At 35.5% G+C, this 21,758-nt stretch overlaps 1 protein-coding gene across 2 annotated transcripts in view; it reads left to right on the forward strand.

Moving 5' to 3' along the window:
• The window catches only part of LRRC40 (leucine rich repeat containing 40), a 66,468-nt gene that overhangs the window by 38,910 nt on the left and 5,800 nt on the right, over positions 1–21,758 (forward strand). For both annotated transcript variants that reach the window (XM_081307486.1, XM_081307485.1), the window contains 3 exons: positions 13,207–13,312; positions 18,433–18,540; positions 20,965–21,075. In XM_081307486.1, the coding sequence (XP_081163612.1) occupies positions 13,207–13,312; positions 18,433–18,540; positions 20,965–21,075 (325 nt within the window). The remainder of the gene's footprint in view (positions 1–13,206; positions 13,313–18,432; positions 18,541–20,964; positions 21,076–21,758) is intronic.

A 21,758-nucleotide genomic window follows, 5' to 3' on the forward strand; every position in this document is an offset into this window, starting at 1 on the left:
GAAAAATGAGAAGACTAAAGAAGAAAAAGAATAGGAACTAAAAAAGAAAAAGATTTAAAAAAAATAATAATAATAATTTAAAAAATTTAAGTTAAAATTAGTAGAAAAAAAAATTTAAAAAATATTTTGTAAAAAAAAAATTAATAAAACAACAAGAAAGAAAAAAATGAAAATGAAAGAAAAACCTAAATCAAAAAAAAAAAAAAAAAAGGAGAAAAGAAAAAGAAAAAAAAAACCTAATAACTGCAGTCTTAGAGTTTGATTAACTTCTCTTCCAGTAGATGGCGCTGTGCCCACCAGGTCAAGTTTCTCCTGTCAATACGCGGGAACCAATCACTGTGCAGCAGCTCCTCCCAGACTGGGCGAGTCTCCAATCCTGAGTGTCTAGGGCCTCCTCTTGTGTCTAGTCACTTCCCACTTTTTCTCTAGCCAGGCCCCTCTCACCACAATACTGGCTACACGCCAAGTCTGCTGCTCCCGGGAGCCCTGTTTTCATGAACGACTGGGCACACTCTTCCAGTTTGCCATTCCCTCAGACCCTAAGCTTGTAGAGTTTGGGGCTGAGAATCCTCAGCGGCTTTTACTTGCCCTCTGGTATCCACTTCCCGTAGGTGGTGCAAGAGGCCTCAGCAATCAGCCCAGGTGGGAGCGGTATTTCCCCTTGCGAGACCCGCACCACCTATGATTCCCTCGGGCTGGCTGAAGCACTCACAAGAGAGCTGGGAGGTGCCCTTAGGGGAGAGCTGGGAGGGGCTCTTAGAGTTTTCCCGATGTGTGGAGAGGCAAGGCTATGGGATCACACACCTGTTTCAACAAAGTTATCTCCGCAGCAGTCTGATGACACGGTTTCCCTTTGCCGGGAGACTAATTCTACGGGTGGGTCCTTCTCTCCCAAGCCCCGTTTCAAACCTGTGGCCACTACTTATGAAGGCTCGGTAGGCATTTACCTTCGTAGGATGAGAAGGGCTGACCCGTTGTTTCAGCGGGATGAATTAATGCCGAGTCATAGCTGTTTGTCTGCGGGAAGCAGGTGACCGGGAGTTTGAATTCAGCGGGCCAGAGCTCAGTGCGTGTTCTCGGATCACTTGGATTTTAAATTGTCGCTCATCTTATCAGCTGTTTCATATAATTCGGCAGCTCAATTGCGCGGTGAAGCGTCTGCTCTGTGGTGCTCTGTGGGAGGCGGCGGCAGCGGCGGCGGCAGCGGCGGCGGCCTTCGGGACCCCCAGGGAGGGGGTGCGGGTTGGGGGAGGGGAGGCGGCGCCTCAGGCCACGCGGTCCGGGTACCGGACACGCAGGAGAGCGGGCGGGGTGGGGGAAAGAAGTTGAGATCTAAATTTAGAGACTGAGCTTGGGAGGAGAGACGGCTGGGGAGAAAGAAGCAAGGTGGAAAGGCGGAGAGGAGAAGGGGAGGGAGAAAGAGAAGGGGTTGATGGAGCCGGGCGGCTCGGGCTGCAGCCTTACTGCTCGCGCTGAAGTCCTGCTGTACTCCCTTCACCTTGGCTGGATTAGTGGCTGATTCACTCCACCTAGGCCCTTATCATGACACGGTGCTGGGTTTTTGTCGACAGATCTCCTTTAATGATCTTTACCTCATCTTTTCAGACGCCGCGGCGCGGGGCTCAGAGCGGCTTACTCACTTCCCGCCGCCATCTTCTCTACTCTAGAATTTTCTTTGTAGGTAGTTTTTGAGTACTAATTCAATCTCTGCTTGCTATATACAGATTATTTCTTATTGAGGCAGTTCTAATTTTTCCAGAAGTTTATCCATTTTATCTGGGTCACCTGATTTGTTGCTTACATTTATTCATAATTTATCCTTTTTGTAAAGCAACAGTGTCAATTTTGTTAAATTTTTCAAAAGAACCAGATATCAATTTCATTGATTCTCTTATTATTTTTTTGTTCTTTGTTTCTTTAATGTCTACTCTAATTATTTAGTGTGCTCTCCTTTTTCCAGTTTCTTCAACTAGGAAGTTAAGTTATTAATTTGAAATTTTTCTTCATTCTTAATCTAGGCATTTACAGCTATAAATTTCCCTCTAAGCATGGCTTTAGTTGAAGCTCTTAAGTTTTAATATATTGTGTTATTTCTATTTGTCAGCTTTTCTGAATTTTCTTTTAATGTCTTTCTGACTCATTTGTTTATTGATAGTTTTTTGTTTAATTTTTGTTATAATGTGTTTTATTAAAGTCTATTTTGTGTAATACTTTTACAGATACTCAAGAATTTATGATGGGTTTACTTCTTGATAATGCCATTGTATACTAAAAATAGTATAAGTTGAAAATGAATTTCATACATCTACCAAACATCATAGTTTAGCAATACAGTACGGCATAGCCACTCCATTTTCCTATAGTTACCTTATTACTTGGTTCTCTGTTGTGAGCTAATTCACCCACAGTCTAGGTTATAGCTTTAGTAGGTGCATACATCTTTTTTCCTTCTTAAAAACAAACAAACAAACAAACAAAAAACCCTTCCATTGTTTGATTGTTTTGTGGTACTGGGGATTGAATCCAGGGGTTCTCTACCATTGAGCTACATCCCCAGCCTGGTCTTGAACTTTGATCATCCTGCCCCAGCCTCCCAAGTGTTTGGGACAGGCTTGTGCCAGTGCACCTGCATACTCTATTGTTTTTGAGAGCCCTCATGCTTGTTCCAGAAGTCTGTACCCTGGGGAAGAGATTAGGAGCTATCTGCCTTATGGCCCTTTCTCCCCCAGGCAAATTCCCTCGAACTGGGTAGGGGGACCAGTGCAATATTTCTGTGAAAGATATCTCTAGGAGCTGAGCACTCAGTAGAGTGAGTGGCTGTAACCAGATGTCATCTCCGTTTGCCTATGGTTGATTTGCTTCTCTCTGCTTTGAACTATCAGCTCCCATGCCAGAGGAAGGATAGTTGGTGCCCCATTATTTTTAATGTACCAAACCTAAGTTAGAGCCTTCATATCAATGAGTAGGAGTTGAGTGGAAGAAGGGAGCCCTCACTTTTTGGACCCTTCTCAACTTGATTTTAACCTTGGCTGCAAGGGGGGGGGGGGTGCAGGGCAGGATAAGAAATCTTAATGTTGTTTACAGATAGAAACCTCTCTGGCTGGAAGCTAGGGTTAAAGGGAGTCTTTTGTTCTTAGCTACTGCCATCTGGCACTTTGTTTCTGCCTCTATAGACTGAGAGAGGGGAGGTAGAAAACATTCTTGGTTCAAATATCACACAAATTCATCTCACTGAATCTTAATAGACTTTATTGAACAGAGGTTTTATTTTTATTTTTTTTTTTATGTTTACTCTTAGGATCATTTCCAGAGGCTTTATGTGGTTATTTTTGTTGCTTTTTTATATTTACAACAGTTTTTCTGAGGAGCAGGTTAGCAGAACTCCTTATGTTGTCTTGACGTAAGTTGATCCCTGGGAAATGCATTTTCTATCTGGATACTATACAGAACAACAAAAATTGGAGGAAACTAGCAATCTTCCACAGTCAGCAGTAATTTAAAGCCTATTGGTCAAGTGTCAGTATGTGTTAGTCTGTTTTAAGTTGCTATGACAAATAACTGAGAAAAATGACTTAGAGAAGGAAAGATTTATTTTGGCTTATGGTTTCAGAGTTTTCTGTCCATATGTTAGGGCTTGAGTATGAGGTGTTCCCCAAAAGCTCCTACAATATTCAGAAATGATTGGATTGTGAGAGCTATAATCTAATTAGTCTATCCTAGATAGAATGGGCTAACCAGGTGGTAACTGAGCAACTGGGGTGTGGCTGGGGGAGGGGTTACTGGGGCAAGCCCTAGAAGGCTTCATCTTCCCTATGATCCTTTCTGCTTTTCTCTTTCTGCCTCCTGATCTCCTCCACTGTGCCTTTGGCCATGATATTCTTCTTTACCTCAGGCCCAGCAATGGAGCCTGCCTACAATGGACTGAATCCTCTGAAACCATGAGTGAAAATGAACTCTTTCTATTCTAGGTGGTGGTTTTGTGTGTGTGTGTGTGTGTGTGTGTGTGTGTGTGTGTGTTGCTTGGGATTGAACCCAGGGCTCTGGTACATGCAAGGCAAACACTCTACCAACTGAGCTATATCCCCAATCCCTCCAAGTTGTTCTTATCAGGTATTTTGGAAAACTAATAACACACTGTGATTGCCTGGCTCCAAGGCAGAAACATGGCAGAAGTGCTACTGTTGTTGAAATTTGAACATTAGAGAAGCACGCTGAGGCAAGCATATAAAACAGGGTTTATTTAAAAAGGGGTAACATAGACTTCTCCCTGGAGGGAGAAAGGGCCATAGCTGGTATTTCAGTATCCCCAAAAGCAAGGTATTCTGCCCTTTTTATATGTCCTAGGCTTTCTTTGTTTTCCTACTCTCTTTCCCCTTATCTTTCTCCTTCCCACCTACCTGACTAGGCCTAGGAAATGCTTAGTGAGATGGCCTTGAGGTGGGAAACAGGTGGGTTGAAGGGGGAAGGACACATTAATTAATAACTTTATAGCTCCCTGTAGGGAGGGGCAATTCCTGGGACAGGTGACCATAGCAACAGGTTGGAGCAGGGGGAGCTTCTTGATAATAGTGGAGGAAGGGCTCTGAAGGAATTAACACTTCAATCCCTCATTTGACAGTCTCCAACTTCCCAGGTCTCACTCAAAAGTGGCCTCCTTGGTCTGCCCTTACTTGATTTATCTATCTATGCTGACTGCCTGTCTAATTCTGGCTTCAGAAGAATGTGGCAGAGGAAAACTGCTAGGTTTATGGCAGCTAGGAAGATGGGGAGAATGTGTCAGGGACAAGATATAGTCCCCAGGGGCATGGTCCCAGTGACCCATTTCCTCTAACCTCACCTGCCTACAGTTTCTCTCTGGAGTACATTCAGATTATCAGTTTATTAAATGGATTAATCCACTGATGTGTTCAGAGTCCTCATGATCCAATCACTACCCTGAAGCCACCCGAAGCCCTACCTCTGGATATTATTGCATTGGATACTGAATCTTTAACGTGAGGTTTTAGGGGGTTATTCCAGGTCCAAACCATAGCCCAGTAGAATCTTTTACAGGACTTTATGTTCACTTCAGTTTTTCATGGCCTTTTCATCTTTTAGTCCTTTGTGTTATTTTGTTTGTTCCTTTTACTTTCTCCTCTGTAATTTTTTTTTTTAAATTTGGTATAGGGAAAATTTTATTTTAAAAAGCCAATACATGAAAGTAAAACCAACCAAATTTCATATCACGGAAAGTATAACATTATTTCCTTAAAACATTCAGAAGTAGGAAAAAAAACTAGTATAACCGCTTTAAAAAATAGAAAAAAAAATGTACAAATATTCAAAGCCTGAAAGTTATTTACTTTATAACCTTTCAGGTTTTTGCTCTTATTGCCTCTGACTGGCCATTTTATTGACATTTTACCACTCTTCTTCTTTCCCTAGTTGTCCAATCACATCTTAAGAACTCCTGGGAATCCATTTGTAGTTTCCAGGGCTCCATTCTAATCTCTTTGATTTTTCTTTGTGTTTTTATAGGAATACATACTTAAAACATGGCATTATTATTTTGGACTTCAGGATAGTTAACTTGAGTTTTTGAAAAGATATGTTCAGTAGGATTTTTTAATTATAATATATGAAGAACAAATGTTTATGTATGAATTAAAGAGAATGTCAAATAGTGAAAGTTGAAATGTTTATTTTAAATTAGACTTTAACTTTGTATATATACAAGTGCCAGTATTGATTTCTTATCAAAATATAACTTTATTTTTTAAAAGCAATAATCATTTTCTTAGTAAAAAGATATTTAGTGTGGATCTGAAATATTTCCCATCAACTATATGTTAAAGGCAATCACCAGCCTCTGGTGCTATTGGAAGGTGGTGAAAACTTCAAGAGGTAGACATTGGCTGGAAGAAATTATGCCTTTTGAGGAATGCATTAGAAGGGGATATTGGGATCTCAGTCCCCCTCTTCTCTCTCTTTACTTCCTCGCCTTCATGAGATGACTAGGCTTTCTCTGACACAGACTCTTGAAGTAATGTCCTATATCACCACAGACCCAAAGAGGGTCAAGCAATTGTGGACTGAAATCTTGAGTCATAATAAACCTTTCCTCCTTACAAGTTATTGGTCTCAGGTATTTAGTTGCAGTGACAGGAAACTTACATCTCTCTAGAGGCACATAATGAATCACCTATGGAAATTATAAAAAATATAGAACCCAGGCCAGATGTTAGCCCAATTGATTCAGAATTTGGGGATAATAGGTTCCAAACGTTTTAAATAACAAAGTAAAATTAGATTTAATTGCATCTAAATTTCCTGGAGTTCTTTGAGAAAAAGGCTGAACCTCTTCATTTTTACTCCCACACCCCCATCTTTTAGCTTAGCTTTTCTCCTTTGCTCCTTAATTATTCTCAGTTTTAGAAGTAGAAATTGAATTGGTGAAAATTGAAGACAGTATTAGTAATTCCATTTGAGGGATTTGGGGGTTGAATGAGATAGAAACTTTGGGCTGAAATTAGGGGACTTGGTAGTGGAAATTCTTTACTTTGAGGATACAGAACAATCCAGAACTATGAAGTTATTGTTAAACCATGACTCAAAAGACTATCAACTCCAATTTTAAATCAAATTAAAGCAAGCTTGTAATTCTGGCCAGGACTGTCTCTCCCAAAAACCCTGGGCTAGAGAATAGTACCCCAGCTCTCTAGGAGCAGTTTTATAGCATAAAAAGTTGCAAAGGGGGTTGTCTTGAGAATTTACAGATAACAGGATTTTGACAAGCATAATACAAAGGTTAATGATACAAAGTAGGTTAATGATCTACATGGCTTAACATTTCAAGGTAGGGAATAAATTTAGATCTCAACATCAGAATTTATGAAGCGCCACTGAGGTTTTAGAGAGGGTTATTATCTGGTCAAGGGGAGCCAGAATTTATGAGGCACCACTAAGGTTTTAGAGAGGGTTGTCATTTGGTCAGGGAAAACCAGGCATAGGTGAGTTCAAGGCATGGGCAGGAATTCCAAACAAGTTTAGAAATCACAGTAATTTATACTAAAACAGAAATTGACTTTTCATGACTTTGTGACGAGATGGTTCCCAATCTTAAGGTGGAATTAGGCTGGGTTCATCAGTTATGTTCCATTTAAAGTAATCTTAGAATTTTGGAAGTTACTAAAAGGTACTTGTCTTAAGCTTCAAGTATAGTAGCATTCTACAGATTCCTCAGACTTCACTATATGAAAGATAAATTTTATTCTCTGAAAATATATTTGGTTTTGTTGGTAATTAATTTATATTCTCCTCAGTGTCTAGCAGAAGCCCAGTAATTCATGTAGGATTTACATATACTTTTTGCAATGACTATTTTTATCCTTCTCAGCAAAGAGTTAATTTCAAGTCCTTGTTTCCCTACAAATATAACTCTAAAATTGGAATTATACTCTTAAAAATTAATCTTTTGCTGGGCTGGGGATGTGGCTCAAGCGGTAGCGTGCTCGCCTGGCATGCGTGCGGCCCAGGTTCGATCCTCAGCACCACATACAAACAAAGATGTTATGTCCGCCAAAAACTAAAAACAAACAAATAAATAATAAATATTAAAATTCTCTCTCTCTCTCCCCCACCTTTAAAAAAAATTAATCTTTTGCTAAATCCAAAGGACTTAAGCCATTCTTCACAGAAGGCCATCTTTATTATTATGTGTAGATTTTAACTGATGTTTTGTTAATTTAACCCACAGATCTCTATCTATAAAATGAATATAATTAATACCTTCTTGAATGATTGGTTTTTAAGGATCAGAATTTCATGAGGTGGCATGTGTGAAATTTTTACTTTGAGGTGGCTTTTTTAAAAAAACAGAATTTCAGATAAATCTGACCTCTGTTTACCTGTTAATTGTTCTCCAGGTAAAAATCAATAGCCTGGGTAAATATCAAATGGGCTATAAAATTTTGTTTTCATTGTTTATAAAATATCTTCCTAGGGACTGAGTTTGAGGTTTGCAAAAATTTAGCAATCTCATTTTCAGATCTTGTACTAGTTAGTTAAACGCTCATAGGATATATTTTTAAACAAAGAACCTTATGAAGTCATTTTCAGCTAGAGTTCTTAAGTGAGTGTAGTTTCTAAAGTTTGTCCAGTTTATGTGAGAGATGTGTTCTATTTGTGGCTGTGATACTGTCTGTCCATTGTGAGATTCTACCAAGTTGCTAAAGGTCCCAAACGGGTGCTGCTTTGGTTAACTTAATCCCCAATACTACAGTATTAAAAGTTGTGGACCTTAGGAGGTGATTGAGCCATCATGGCCCTACCCTCATGGGATTGGCACTGTTATAAAGGAGTTCAAGGTTGAAGGCGGAGCATTCTCTCATCCCTCTGCCTTGTGAAGAGATGAGACAAAGCCTTCACCAGACACTAAATGCCAGCATCTTAATCTTGGACTTCTCAGCCTTCAGAACTGTCAGAAATAAATCCTTACTGTTTATAAATTACCCAGTGTATAATATTTTAATATAGTACTATAAGTGGACTAAGACAGATGGTTACTCCAATTATGTCATCTTAATACACAAGCTTAATTACATTATTTGATTATAAAAACTGCCTTTGCTCAAGCTCCATCTTCTGATTCTGTGTTCTAAGTTTAATTTCTTACTATGTTACCTGGATCATCTTTCTATGCTACAGGTGGTAGACAGAATGTTAACCTCTCAATCTTATCTATTCTAATCCCTGCAACCTAGGAATGTGTTATCATACATGGAAGAGAGCAGTTAAGATTCCTAATTGTTAACTTTAAAATAAGAATATTTTCATGAATGAAAGGGGTTGACCCAAGTATAGTCATAAGGATTCTTAAAAATTGGTGTGGAATTCAAAGGACAAGTTTAGCTATAGGATACAAGAAGAATACACTGTTCTTAGTTTTAAAGAGAGAGGAAGAAAGGAATATGTGTGGCTTCTAGAAGTTGGAAAGGAATGGAAACAAATTCTTCCTGAGGAAAAGTAATGCAGACCTACCAAAACCTTGATTTTAGCCCATTGAAACCCATTATGTTTCTGAACTAGAAAACTACAAGATCATAAGTTTGTGTGTTTTAAACCACTACATTGGGCTGAGAATGTTGATAAGTAATAAATCCTTGCCTAGAATGCGTGAGTCCCTGGGTTTGATAACTAGTACAGCAAAACCAAACAAAAACCAGTAAGTTTGTAGCAATTTATTAATAACGCCATAGAAAACATTCCATAACTTTGATAAAAATTATAATTTGGCATCATTTTCAATTTCTTTGCAATTTTATAGTACTAAAGTGTGAGCAATTACCATCCAGCTATTAGGCTTAGGGTGGTAGACTATATACAGCAGATCTGGCCATGGTCTACCATGCAATGTCTTTATTTTTACATTCCCAACCCCTAATACAATGACTGCCAAAGCAGAGAGCATAGTAACAGTTTGTGGGGTAAATAAATATATGTTCTAATTAGAGTTCAAATCAGAATTGTTGTTAGGTATGCATTATTGATTTATGTTCATCTTTTGTGTGGTAAAAGTGAGTTGTTAAGTGAATGTAGTTTCTAAAGTTGACTAAAGAAATAGGTTAAGATGGGTTTTCAAACTTAAGTGTCCATTGGAATCACCTGGTGGGTCTGGTAAAACACAGATTTCGAACCCTCAGGCTTACATTTTTTAATTCAGTACCTTTGGGTGGAACCTGAAAATTTGCAGGCTGATATTGCTATTCTGGTGCTCACTCTTATGACATTTCATTCCTCAGCCCCTCTTGGATGCACTCTGGGCAAGCTAGCTGCACATGTTCCCTGAGAATTCGGCCTGTTTTTCTTTTCTGTAGCCATCCAATCTGTCCATGGAGGTTATAGTCTACAGGCTTGCCTAGTACAATTACTAGTTTCCCTGAGGTTTGTTCCTCCTTCCCAACCCCTAGCCTTCCTGCCTCAGAAAATAAACATTCATTTAGTTCTTTTCATTTGAATAGAGAATAATAAAGCTAAACTTTAAAACAATCTAAAATTGAAATGGAGACATTAAAAAGGTTAACAAATTCTTTAAATCCTATTATTGAAAAGAATCTGAGATTTTGATTCCCTACTGAGATGACTATCCTCCTGGAGGGTTTACCTGGCACTCTTAGATTATATAAGACTTCCTATCAATCACTCCACAACACACTACTTCCACAAAAATAACCCTTCAGCATACTTCTGTCATTGTATTCACCCATGACATTTTGTGATTTTTCTATATATTTTGTCCACTACACAGTTTATCTTCTGTCTTAATGCTTTCCATAGTAGTGTCTACCAATTAAGATGTGCTAGATAATGCTACAGAAGGAAGAAATAAATAAGCAAGTGAAGTACAACCCTTTGCTTCTATTTCCCAGAGATGGTGGGATCTGTCAGGTTTTCTTATCCCTTTCAAAGCTACTGGCAAGGCTGAAGTATGTTTGCTTTTAAGGGGTAAATTGAAGCTCTGAAGATGTCTTGATTGGGTGTCACTCCTTCAGCTAAGTCACCCACCATGCCCTCCTGCTAGGAGCCACAAGCAAATAATATGATGCATGGCACTTGTTGTAAGGTGACGCCAGCTAGCCATTGAGATGATATGATTATGTTAAGATTTACATTCATATGGAAATTGGACTCCTGCTGTTCACCTTAGCCTGCTATGGGACTCATGTTACGGGACTCCTGGAGAGTTCCCATTGGTTGGGGAAGGATAGTAGGAGGGAATTCCAGGGGAGGTGGGGGGGGCCGGTTCCGGTAGACCAGTTTTGGCTTGCCGGTGCTTACGGAGTATTGGCGGTTTTTTCAAAAATAAAGTTTTGTTCCTGCTTGAGTGGCTCGTGATTCTGTGCCCATCCAGACTGAGGCACCCTCCTAATTCACCAAATAAATAAATTTAAGAATTTCTTGGGCTGGGGATGTGGCTCAAGCGGTAGCACGCTCGCCTGGCATGCGTGCAGCCCGGGTTCCATCCTCAGCACCACATACCAACAAAGATGTTGTGTCCGCCGAGAACTAAAAAATAAATAAATATTAAAATTCTCTCTCTCTCTTTCTCTCTCTTTCTCTCTCTCCCTGTCTCACTCTCTTTAAAAAAAAGAATTTCTTAAAATAATTTCTCTTTTTTTCTGTATGTGATTATCTTCTTATTTGGCTGTGTTCCTATCAGTCAGTTGAACAATTGTTTTTTTTTCCTCGGAAAACTTGTAGGATCTCTTCTTTGTTGCCATTGTTCTGAAATTTTATGACCATATACTTCAATGTGATTGTATTTTTATTCATTCTATTTGGCATTTAGTGGGCTTTTTAAATTTGAAGTTTTTAAAATTATTATTTAGGGTTTTAAAATTAAAGGCAGTAAATGGACTGGGCTTGTGGCTCAGTGGTAGAGTGCTTGCCTAGCATGTGTGAGGTACTGGGTTCAATTCTCAGTACCACATGTAAAAACAAATAAATGAAATAAAGGTCCATCAACAACTAAAAAAAAATTTTTTAAAGGTAGTAAATGTACATGTGAAAAAAATTAACCAATATATGAGCATATATAAAGAAAGTAAATTTACCTTTTCACCAATCTCCTTTCCATATACAATAGCCATTCTCTTTAGTTCTTTATGATGGTGATTATTAAAAGCACCTCTTTAGAAATCAAGAATATCATAATATATAATCATGATAATGTACATACATATTTTTAAAATAGGCACTGGGGTTCTGGCTCTGGTAAAACACTTGCCTAAAGTGCTTGCTTTACCAGAGCCAGAACCGCAGTCTCTATTTTAAAATATGTATGTACTTGCCTAGTATACATGAGACACTGGGTTCAATCCCCAGCACCACATAAAAATAAATAAATAAAAGTATCATGTCCATAGACAACTAAAAAAATATTTTTAAAAAAATAATGCTGAGTTTTGCCACTACTTTATCATTGCCTCTCTGCTTATGTAATTTTGGAAAAGTATTATATAGTAATATAACCAAACTTCTGGGAAATTTCTAAATACGAAAGTACTCACTTGATACTTATATTTATGTTCATGTCTTTTTTTTCTATTTGATATTCTGCCATTTGTTCATGTTGTATTTGCGTGATAAATTATTTTTTTTCAAAGCAGGTATTTGTTTATTACTACTACTAGTACTAGTATTGTTATTTTGGTACTAGGGATTGAACCCAGGGGATTGACTTTAATTCTTTCAGATAAATATCAATACCCAGGTCCTTCTACTGAGCCACATTCCCCGTCTTTTTTATTTTATTTTGAGACAGTCTCACTAAGTTGACTAGGACTGAAGCTGTTTCTAAGGCTAGCTTTGAACTTGTAATCTTTTTGCCTCAGCCTCCCAAAGTCATTGGTATAACAGGTATGCACTACTATACCTGGATTTTTTATAATTCACAAAAAGTGTACATGTATTTTAATTGTTTTTTATTAATGAATAACTGATAAACTCAGTGTGAGAGAAGCACACTTAGTAATATTCAACAAATGTTTATTGAATGCCTACTGGGCTAAAGCAATATCAGTGAGATTAAAATTCTCAAGTTTTCCTTTGGATTGTCTTATGCTTAACATTAATGAATTCTGGGACTATTTCATTTTTTTTCACATTGTTAAAAATAAGTACTTTAATTCACTTCATTCTAGATTGTTCTTTTGCAAAACAAAAGAATCCCAAACAATCAAAAAACCCACAAAGTCATTTCTTTTAAATGATATTGGGTTTTGTTTTGTTTTTTTAAAAAAAAACACCATATGATGACAGTGTTAAAACAGTCTCTGGAATTTAGTGAAGTGGTTGATGATGTGTGAATATGTGATCAGACATATATGTTAGGAAAATATGTATTGCAAATAAAGTATTTTTAAGATTTTAACTGATAAAATATCCAAGAGATTGACTATGGAATTTGTTGGATTTTAAGTGATTAAGAATAATTAGCTTTATTGTATTCTAAACTGAAGCTAGGTATATTCTTATGTACTTTATGTACTTTTATGTATTTTAACTAGTATGTTCTTGATGGAGATTTGAGTTAATGGGAATGAAGCATGTGACTAAATGCACACTAATAATATCTAGAAGTCATGCATACTATTTTTATATATTATTAAGATTTTTGAAAATGACTGTAATATAAATATTGGTTTTATATGCCTTTTCTTTTGCCAGATGATGGGCCTAGTCAAGACTCTGTTACTGAGACTGCCATGACACTGCCAAGTGAATCCAGAGTTAATATGCATGCTATCGTCGCACTAAAAATATTAGACTATAGGTATGTAATTCATTTCTTCCCTTTTTCTAATTTTTTTTAAATTCATGCATTATAACTGTATATAACAGAGGGATTCCTTGTTGCATATTCATACATGCACATAATATATCAGAATTATTTGGCCAGTGTCGCTCCCCAACACTTCTCCCTTCCTCCCTCCCTCCCCACCTCCTTTCCTTTACTGATCTCCCTTTGATTTTCATGAAATTCCCACCCTCTCTTTCTTTTCCTTTGTCCTCTCTAGCTTCTACATACAAGAGAAAACATGACCCTTGACCAGCTGAGTTTGGCTTATTTCACTTAATATAATGTTCTCTAGTTCCATATATTTTCCTACAAATGACATAACTTTATTTTTCTTTATGGCTGAAAAAAATTCCATTGTGTAAATAAACCACATTTTCTTTATCCATTCATTCATTGATGGACACCTAGGCTTTTTCCATAATTTGGCTATTATGAATTGTGCTGTTATAAACATGGGCATTCATGTGTCACTATAGTACTTTAATTCTTTAAGATAAATATCAAGGAGTGGTATAGCTGAATCTTATGATGCTTCCATGCCTTTTAAGGAGCTTCCATACTGATTTCCATAGTAGTTGCATTAATTTACAACGCCACCAACAGTGTAGAAATGTCCCTTTTTCTTCACATTCTGTCTAGTATTTATTTGTATTCTTTTTAAAAAATATTTTTTTAGTTGTATATGGACACAATATCTTTGTTTATTTTTATGTGGTGCCTCCCAGTGCCAGGCAAGTTCTCTACCACTGAGCTGCAGCCCCAGCCCCTATTATTTGTATTCTTGATGACTACCATTCTGGCTGTTGTGAGATGAAATCTCACTGTAGTTTTGATTTGCATTTCCCTAATTGCTAATGACGTTAGACATTTTTTCCATTTCTCTGTTGGCCATTTGTATGCATATTTAATTAGTTTGCCTATTTATTAATTGGGTTATTTGATTTTGGTGTTAAGTTTTTTGAGTTCTCTATATATTCTAGATATTAATTCTTTGTCAGAAGAGTAGCTAACAGGTGCGGTGGTGCACACCTGTAATCCCAGTGGCTGGGGAGGCTGAAGCAGGAGGATTATAAGTTCAAAGCCAGCCTCAACAAATTCAAGGCACTAAGCAGCTCAGTAAGACCCTGTCTCTAAATACAGAGTAGGGGAGGGGATGTAGCTCAGTGGTCAAGTGCCCCTGAGTTCAATCCCTACTACCGAAACAACAACAACAACAGAAGTAGTAGCAAAGATTTTCTCCTATTCTGTAAGTTCCCTCTTCATATTCCTAATATTTTTCTTTGTTGTTCAGAAGCTTTTTAATTTGGTGCCATCACATTTATTAACTCTTGGCATTATTTCCTGAGCTTTAGAGGTCCTGTTAAGAAAGTCGTTACTTGTGCCTATGTGCTGTAGTGTTGACCCTACATTTTCTTCTAGGAGTTGCATAGTTTCTGGTTTAATTCCTAGCTCTTTGATTCATTTTGAGTTTATCTTTGTGCAGGATGAGAAATAAGGGTATAGTTTCATTCTTCTACGTGTGAAAAACCAGTTTTCCCAGCACCATTTGTTAAAAAGGCTGTCTTTTCTCCAATATATGTTTTTGGCACCTTTGTCAAGGATCAGATGTTTGCAGACATATGGGTTTGTCTCTGTATATTCTATTCTGTATCATTGGTCTGTGTGTCTTGTTTTTATGCCAGTTCCATGCAGTTTTTATTATTATGACTCTCTAATATAATTTGAAGTCAGATGTTGTGATGCTTATAGCATTGCTTTTTTGGCTTAAAATTGCTTTGGTTGGTGTTTTATTCTTCCAAATGAATTTTAGGACTTTTTTCTAGTTTTGTGAAGAAAGTCATTGATATTTCGATGGGAATTGCATTGAATCTATATACATCTTTTGGTAATATGTACATTTTAAGAACATTAATTCTGCCAGTCATGAACATGGGAGGTCTTTCCATCTTCTGGGGTCTTCAATTTCTTTCTTCAGTGTCTATAGTTTCCATTGTGGAGCTCTTTTGCCTTCTTGGTTAGATTTATTTCTAGATGTTTTCTTTCTTTCTTTATTATTTTGATGCTATTATGAGTGAATTGTTTTTCTGATTTCTTTCTCGGCAGATTCATTGTTGGTATTATAGGAAAGCTATTGATTTTGGTATGTTTACTTTGTAATATGCTACTTTACCAAATTTGTTTATTAGCTCTAGCAGTCATTTGGTGGAGTTTTTGGTGTAATTCATTTTTAAAAGACATTACAAAACACATAGAAAACTTTCAAGACAGAATCTTCAGAAAAGGAACAATTGGTGAATAAAAATTAATCAGAGTACCCAGAATAATAGCAACTGCAAAAAGAGTGATGAAAGTGGTAGCGCGCTCGCCTGGCATGCGTGCGGCCCGGGTTCGATCCTCAGCACCACATACCAACAAAGATGTTGTGTCCGCCGAGAACTAAAAAATAAATATTAAAAATTCTTTAAAAAAAAAAAAAAAAAGAAATAAATGCACATTGAAAGTATAATGAACTTAACTGCCCATCCTTTAAGTGATTTGTGTTTATTATACTTAAGCTGTATTGATAATATTTTAATATTTAATATAAAATAATTAAGATATAATTATAAAAATAATATTAAATGTAAAATGATATAAAAGAGACTTATTATTGGTAATAGAGTTCTTTGAATCAGTAATCAATATCAGAGAGTATTGATCCAGAGGGTATTGGAGGGTAAATCTGTGTTAGTTAAATAAGAGATACTTATCATTTAGTTAATGAAGAACCTGAAAAACAGGCAAAGCTTGAGAGGTTAATTTAACCAAGATGCTCCTATAGCAGATATATTAAAACTGAAGCCATTACAATGTTAGTATATAAATTGAGATTAAAAACCTAAAAATTTAATGGAAGTATATTAATTTGGGGAAAGATGATACCTTATAAAAATAAGATATACAGTCAAGAGTTTCTGGTGATTGGTTCAGGTGTGGGCACTGCAAGGAAAACAAAAGAATTCAGACTCAAGTCAGATAGGTCACTAGATTTATTCAAGAATCAACACAACTGGGCTGGGCACAGTGGCTCATGCAGGTAATCCCAGCGGCTCAAGGGGCTGAGGCAGGAGGATTGCCAAGTTCAAAGCCAGCTTCAGCGAAAGTGAGGCTCCAATCAACTCAGACCCTGTCTCTAAATAAAAAGTACAAAATAGGGCTGGGGATGTGACTCAGTGGTTGAGTGCCTCTTACTTAATCCCCAGTACAATAAAAAAAAAAAAAAAAGAATCAATACAACCATCATCAGCGTCTGGCCACTTATCCTTAATGTGTCAATAAAAGCATGTTCTCAGTATTCAGGATACAGTCTCCATTTCCCATTGTTTTTCATTCACTTGTTCTCATGTCTTGTTTGCCACTCTTTGCTGTATGTAGAAATTAAGCCAAGTTTCTTTTGTCACACTAACATAGGCAGTATTCCTCTATATCTACATTTGTATTCCTTTTATATAGCATTGTACCTTAGCATATCTTCCACATAATGTAATCTGTTCAGTACATGTTCTTGAAATCTATTAAGTACCAAATTCTATGCTGTGTACTTTATGATTTATAAGGTAGTATTTAGGATAAGTAGGATAACCTTTTCTACTTTTTAAGGGCATAGATACTACAAAAGCATGAAAAAACAGGTATGTCTTAGGTTGCTTGGATTATAACTTTTTATTGTAACTTGTTTTTCTCAATACTTTAATTTGAATCAAGTATTCTTTTTAAAATATAAAATAATGGGGGCCTGGAGTTGTGGCTCAATGGTAGAGCACTTGCCTGGCATGTGTGAGGCCCAGGGTTTGATCCTCAGCACCGCAAATAAGTAAATAAATAAATAAATAAAGTGAAAGATCCACTGACAACTAAAAAATATCCAAGCAAGTATAAATGCATTCAACTAAATTCTAAAAATAGTGTGACTCTTTCAACTTTGATTGGCATAAATCATTTATCTATGATTCGAGCATTTATAATTAAAAAGATGAAAATGCTATATCTGTACAACAGAAAATGGAGCACTGAAGCAGAAGTGGGAGGCATAATAACTGGAATTTTGTTCGTCATTTTTCCTATCTGTAATATGATGGCTTTCTTACTCAGTTCCATGTAATACATTCTCTTGTCCTTATAGTCCTTATAGTCAGTCATTCATTTGTCATTCCATGTAAGTTTCCTTGAAGTGAATGACATTGTGTTAAGCATTAATAGTGGTTAAAAAAAATAATAATAACTAGCTCTTCAGATTCTGATTTTAAAGTACTAAGCTTCAGGGAAGGTAAATTGCAAACTCATTAATGGTAGAACCGGGAATAGTTTGTCTCAGTCCAGTATTCTGTCTACCTAGTCATATACCAGGAGAGAGAAATTTGTCTAGGTGATTGACCTGAAACTAATTTAGTATAATGTTGAACTTTTAAAAGTGATATTTTGTAGTACCCAAAAGAAAGTTGGCAGATAACCCCCTCTTACAAGTTTTTTAAGAAAAGGGGCAACACCTAACTTTTAAAATTATGGATTTCTTAGTCAGAGGTAAACATGTCCATTTGCTATATGATTTCTAGTTTTCCTAGACTCTGAAAGTATTTCTCTGTTTTTGTTCATATTTTAGTATGTGAGTGTGCAGAAAGTGTGGCACAATATGTTGTAACACAGTTCACTGTCTCAATTCTAAACAGTGAGCTGGTAAATTTTTGTGCCATTCTTTACAAAACTTCATAATCACTACCTTGGAAATTTTTTTTTGCCAGGGGCGGGGGGTACCAGAGATTGAACTCAGGGGATCTCAACCACTGAGTCATATCCCCAGCCTTATTTTTTGTATTTTATTTAGAGACAGGGTCTCACTGAGTTGCTTTAATGCCACTGTTGCTGAAGCTGGCTTTGAACTTGCAGTCCTCCTGCCTAAGCCTCCTGAGCCACTAGGGTTATACGCGTGTGCCACCACACCCAGCTTACCTTGGAAATTTTTATAAAATATTTTAAAACCTTTAAAAATGAAGAATAACAATTATATATTTCTGACTTGCTAAGAATATTTCATTTTTATACCATTTTTCATTTAGTGATAAGCAAGCACCTTTCATTCCTGATGAAGTGTTTGATGCAGTAAAAAACAACATCATCACTTCTGTTAACTTCAGTAAGAATCAACTATGTGAAATTCCAAAAAGGTAAGAACTATTCATGATGCAGTTTCTATTAAGTCATGACTCATTAATATTAGAGGAAAATAGCAAAATGTTTATGATACTTTTATTTGTTCTGGGAGGTAAAGAGGATTTTTAAAACTTTGTTTCTCTTTCCTTTACATTGTAAACTTGGAAAGTAGGTATGAAAGTTATTAAAATATTAAATTAATTTTCCTATATAATGAAATATTAAAGGAAAATTGTTAAGAGACCACAGAATGCCAGGTTTGTGTGGATTTATAAAAATTTCATTTTGGACCTTAATGCCAAGCCACTGAAATTTCCTAGTGATTAAAAAAAAGCAAAATTTAACCCTGTTAATAATTTCTTCTCTGAAAGAGTTCTTCACTTACAGTTATTAGAACTCAGTTGCCTTATGGTTTGTACTATTTAGCCTTATAGTTTGTACTATTTAGTACATCTTGGGTTATGAAAGGAAATTAGTATATTGTTGAATTTTTTAAAATGTTTGTTACCTAGCAGGAAACAATATACCCAGAAAAAATTGACAAATAATCTAGTGATTAATACAACAATATGAATATAGTAAAAAGGAACTTGAGCAACAGAGTCATTGTTTATTCTGTATCCTAGATCTTCTAAGTGTGGTTTTGATCAAGTCATATAGCTGCTCTTAGTTTTCTCACCTATGAAGTGGGAATAATAATAATATCTGTTTATAAGAATTAAATTAAAGAAAAAAATCCAGATATCATGTTTAACCTGGCCTAGTAAGCACTTACATATTAAAAGGGAAAAAAAAATGATGAGGACAATATATTGAGAAAATAGAATGGCTTTCGTCTGACTGTCCCCAAATTTTTTCATGTTTAAAATTTTTAAAAAGGTAGTCAAAGCATAAAATTCATTCTGTTTACAATACATAGTTCAAGAAATATAGGTCCTCAAGGATGACAACTTTAAGAACATTTATTGCAAAGGGAGATCTGGCCCATCTTCTGGTTTTTCCTTGTTTAAAGGCCCGAGAGGATATTTGATAGGATAGTTGAACATTTAGATTTGTTTGCAGATAAGTTTGTTTTTGGGGGACTAGGAACAAACAAGTAAATTGGGAATAAAGATAAATTTAAGACATTAACTTATTACTTTCTCATTTTATTCCACAAATCTAGTTCTTGTGCAAAACATGTTATTGTGTTCCCACAGCTATTGTGCCACTTTTTTTAGCAACTTAGAAAGTCAAAGAAGAAAGATAATAAAAACATACTTTGTTTTAAACCAATTCCTCTATTTCTTACACTTTTTAATTTATATTTCATACATTTTATCATATTTTCTGACTAGAAAAACAATTTATATTCATAAGCTTTTGGGACCAAATGAAGGGACATATCAGTTATAGTCCTATCACTGATATGTTCTGTTGACTTAAAGATACTTTATTTCATGCAGTTCCCATCTGTAATTATACATACATATTTGTTTACCTATGTTGTAAACAACCCTTTAAAAATCTAATTTACCTATATAGCATATGGTTAATTACAGCAATAAATCATTTTTTCTTTAGGCCAAATTTCCAGAAAAAATACCAAGTCAAAGAATTTGACTTATAATGTATATATCTAATAACTTTTTTGAAAATGTTTTGTCAGTTATACATCAAAACACTTATATTCCATCATCTGCACAGCATTTCACATTTATTCTTCTTCTTTGCTAATGTGATAGACTAAAAATGATTTGTTACAGTTTAACTTTTGTTTCTTAGCAATCATGGTGTAATTAAAACTATTAAGCTTGCTTATACTTACTTAGAAATGCTTAATATTTCCTCTTTAAGTCTTTAACCTAAGCTGCTTAATGGTGTCACTTGCCAAACCTACAAATTCATTTCATTTTCTTATAATCGTCATTAAATTAATGACAATTTAAATAATGGATATTATAAAAAAGTTAATATCATGATATTTTTAAAATATTTTGAGGTAGACTGAGAAAATAGCCCAGTAGTAGAGAAGTCACTCAGCATGTATGAGACCTTGAATTTAACTCCAAGTACCTCAAAAAATAAAATATATATGTTCAACAATTTATTTCATGGATTCAGGTCATTAACAGAATAAGTATAAAAATTTCCTAGACCTGCTTTTTCCCATTTGTACCACACTTGTTTTAAATGCTGAAGTGAGTATATTTTAAAATTAAACTTCAACATAGACCTAGGATCAAATAGAAATTCTTAGACAAAGGATAGTAATAGCTATCTAATTTTTTAAATTTTTATTAGCTACATAACTTAAACTAATTTTTTTGTGAAAAATAAAATATAGAAAGTCATAATTAGAAATAATATAGGATTTTTTTCTGTTATGTTCTGCTTTGTTTTGAAGTCCTAAGAGTGAATTCAATGCTAACATTTTTTAACAACTATTTTTGTTTCAGGATTATAGAACTGAAGGAAATGGTTTCTGATGTCAATCTCAGTTTTAATAAGCTTTCCTTTATATCCTTGGAGTTATGTATGCTTCAGAAATTGACGTTTTTAGATCTAAGGTATTTATTGCTATTGTTGTTTGACTTTTTCAAAATTATAACTTGTCTCTAAGTTTTGACTAACTTGCCTTTTATGTCATGTTTTCATAGGTAAGTATGGAAACTGGTCTTTATTAGCAATACTCTAATGGAAATCTAAAATTAAGTATTAAAGAAACATTTTAATCAGTTAGCATTCGTAAGCACTTTATAAGTTGTGATAAGACAAAATTATTTAAAATGTTAAAAATAATAGCACATTCTTTAGATTCCTACCTAAGCAAAATTACAAATAACAAAATATTTGTAATATGGAAAATATTTCCTTTGTATTGTTTATTTCCTGCAAGTAGATAGCATAAAATTGGCACAACCCTGTGCTGGCACAGCAGTTTGCAAAGCTTCTCTTTAAGGAAACTACTTGGTTTCACAATAGTTTGTTAAATACACAAGACCATAAATAAAGTTTAAAAAAAAGAAAAAGAAAATACTTGACAACAAAAAGAAACTGCTTTAGGCTTTATGGAAGTAATAGGACATTTAAGTGTGTCCAACTTGAAGTGATGGAGATCAAAAGTATGACAGTTCTTTAAGGATACCATTAGATGTCTCAATAGTTAGTTATTTGCTTAGAATCTAATTTTTTTTTTTTTTTTGGTAAACTATATCTTTTTGCTTGGACTTTTCCATGTCTTTATATTATT

Source organism: Spermophilus citellus, assembly GCF_964194105.1.
Source record: "Spermophilus citellus genome assembly, chromosome: 9".
In the NCBI taxonomy this organism is placed as follows: domain Eukaryota; kingdom Metazoa; phylum Chordata; class Mammalia; order Rodentia; family Sciuridae; genus Spermophilus; species Spermophilus citellus.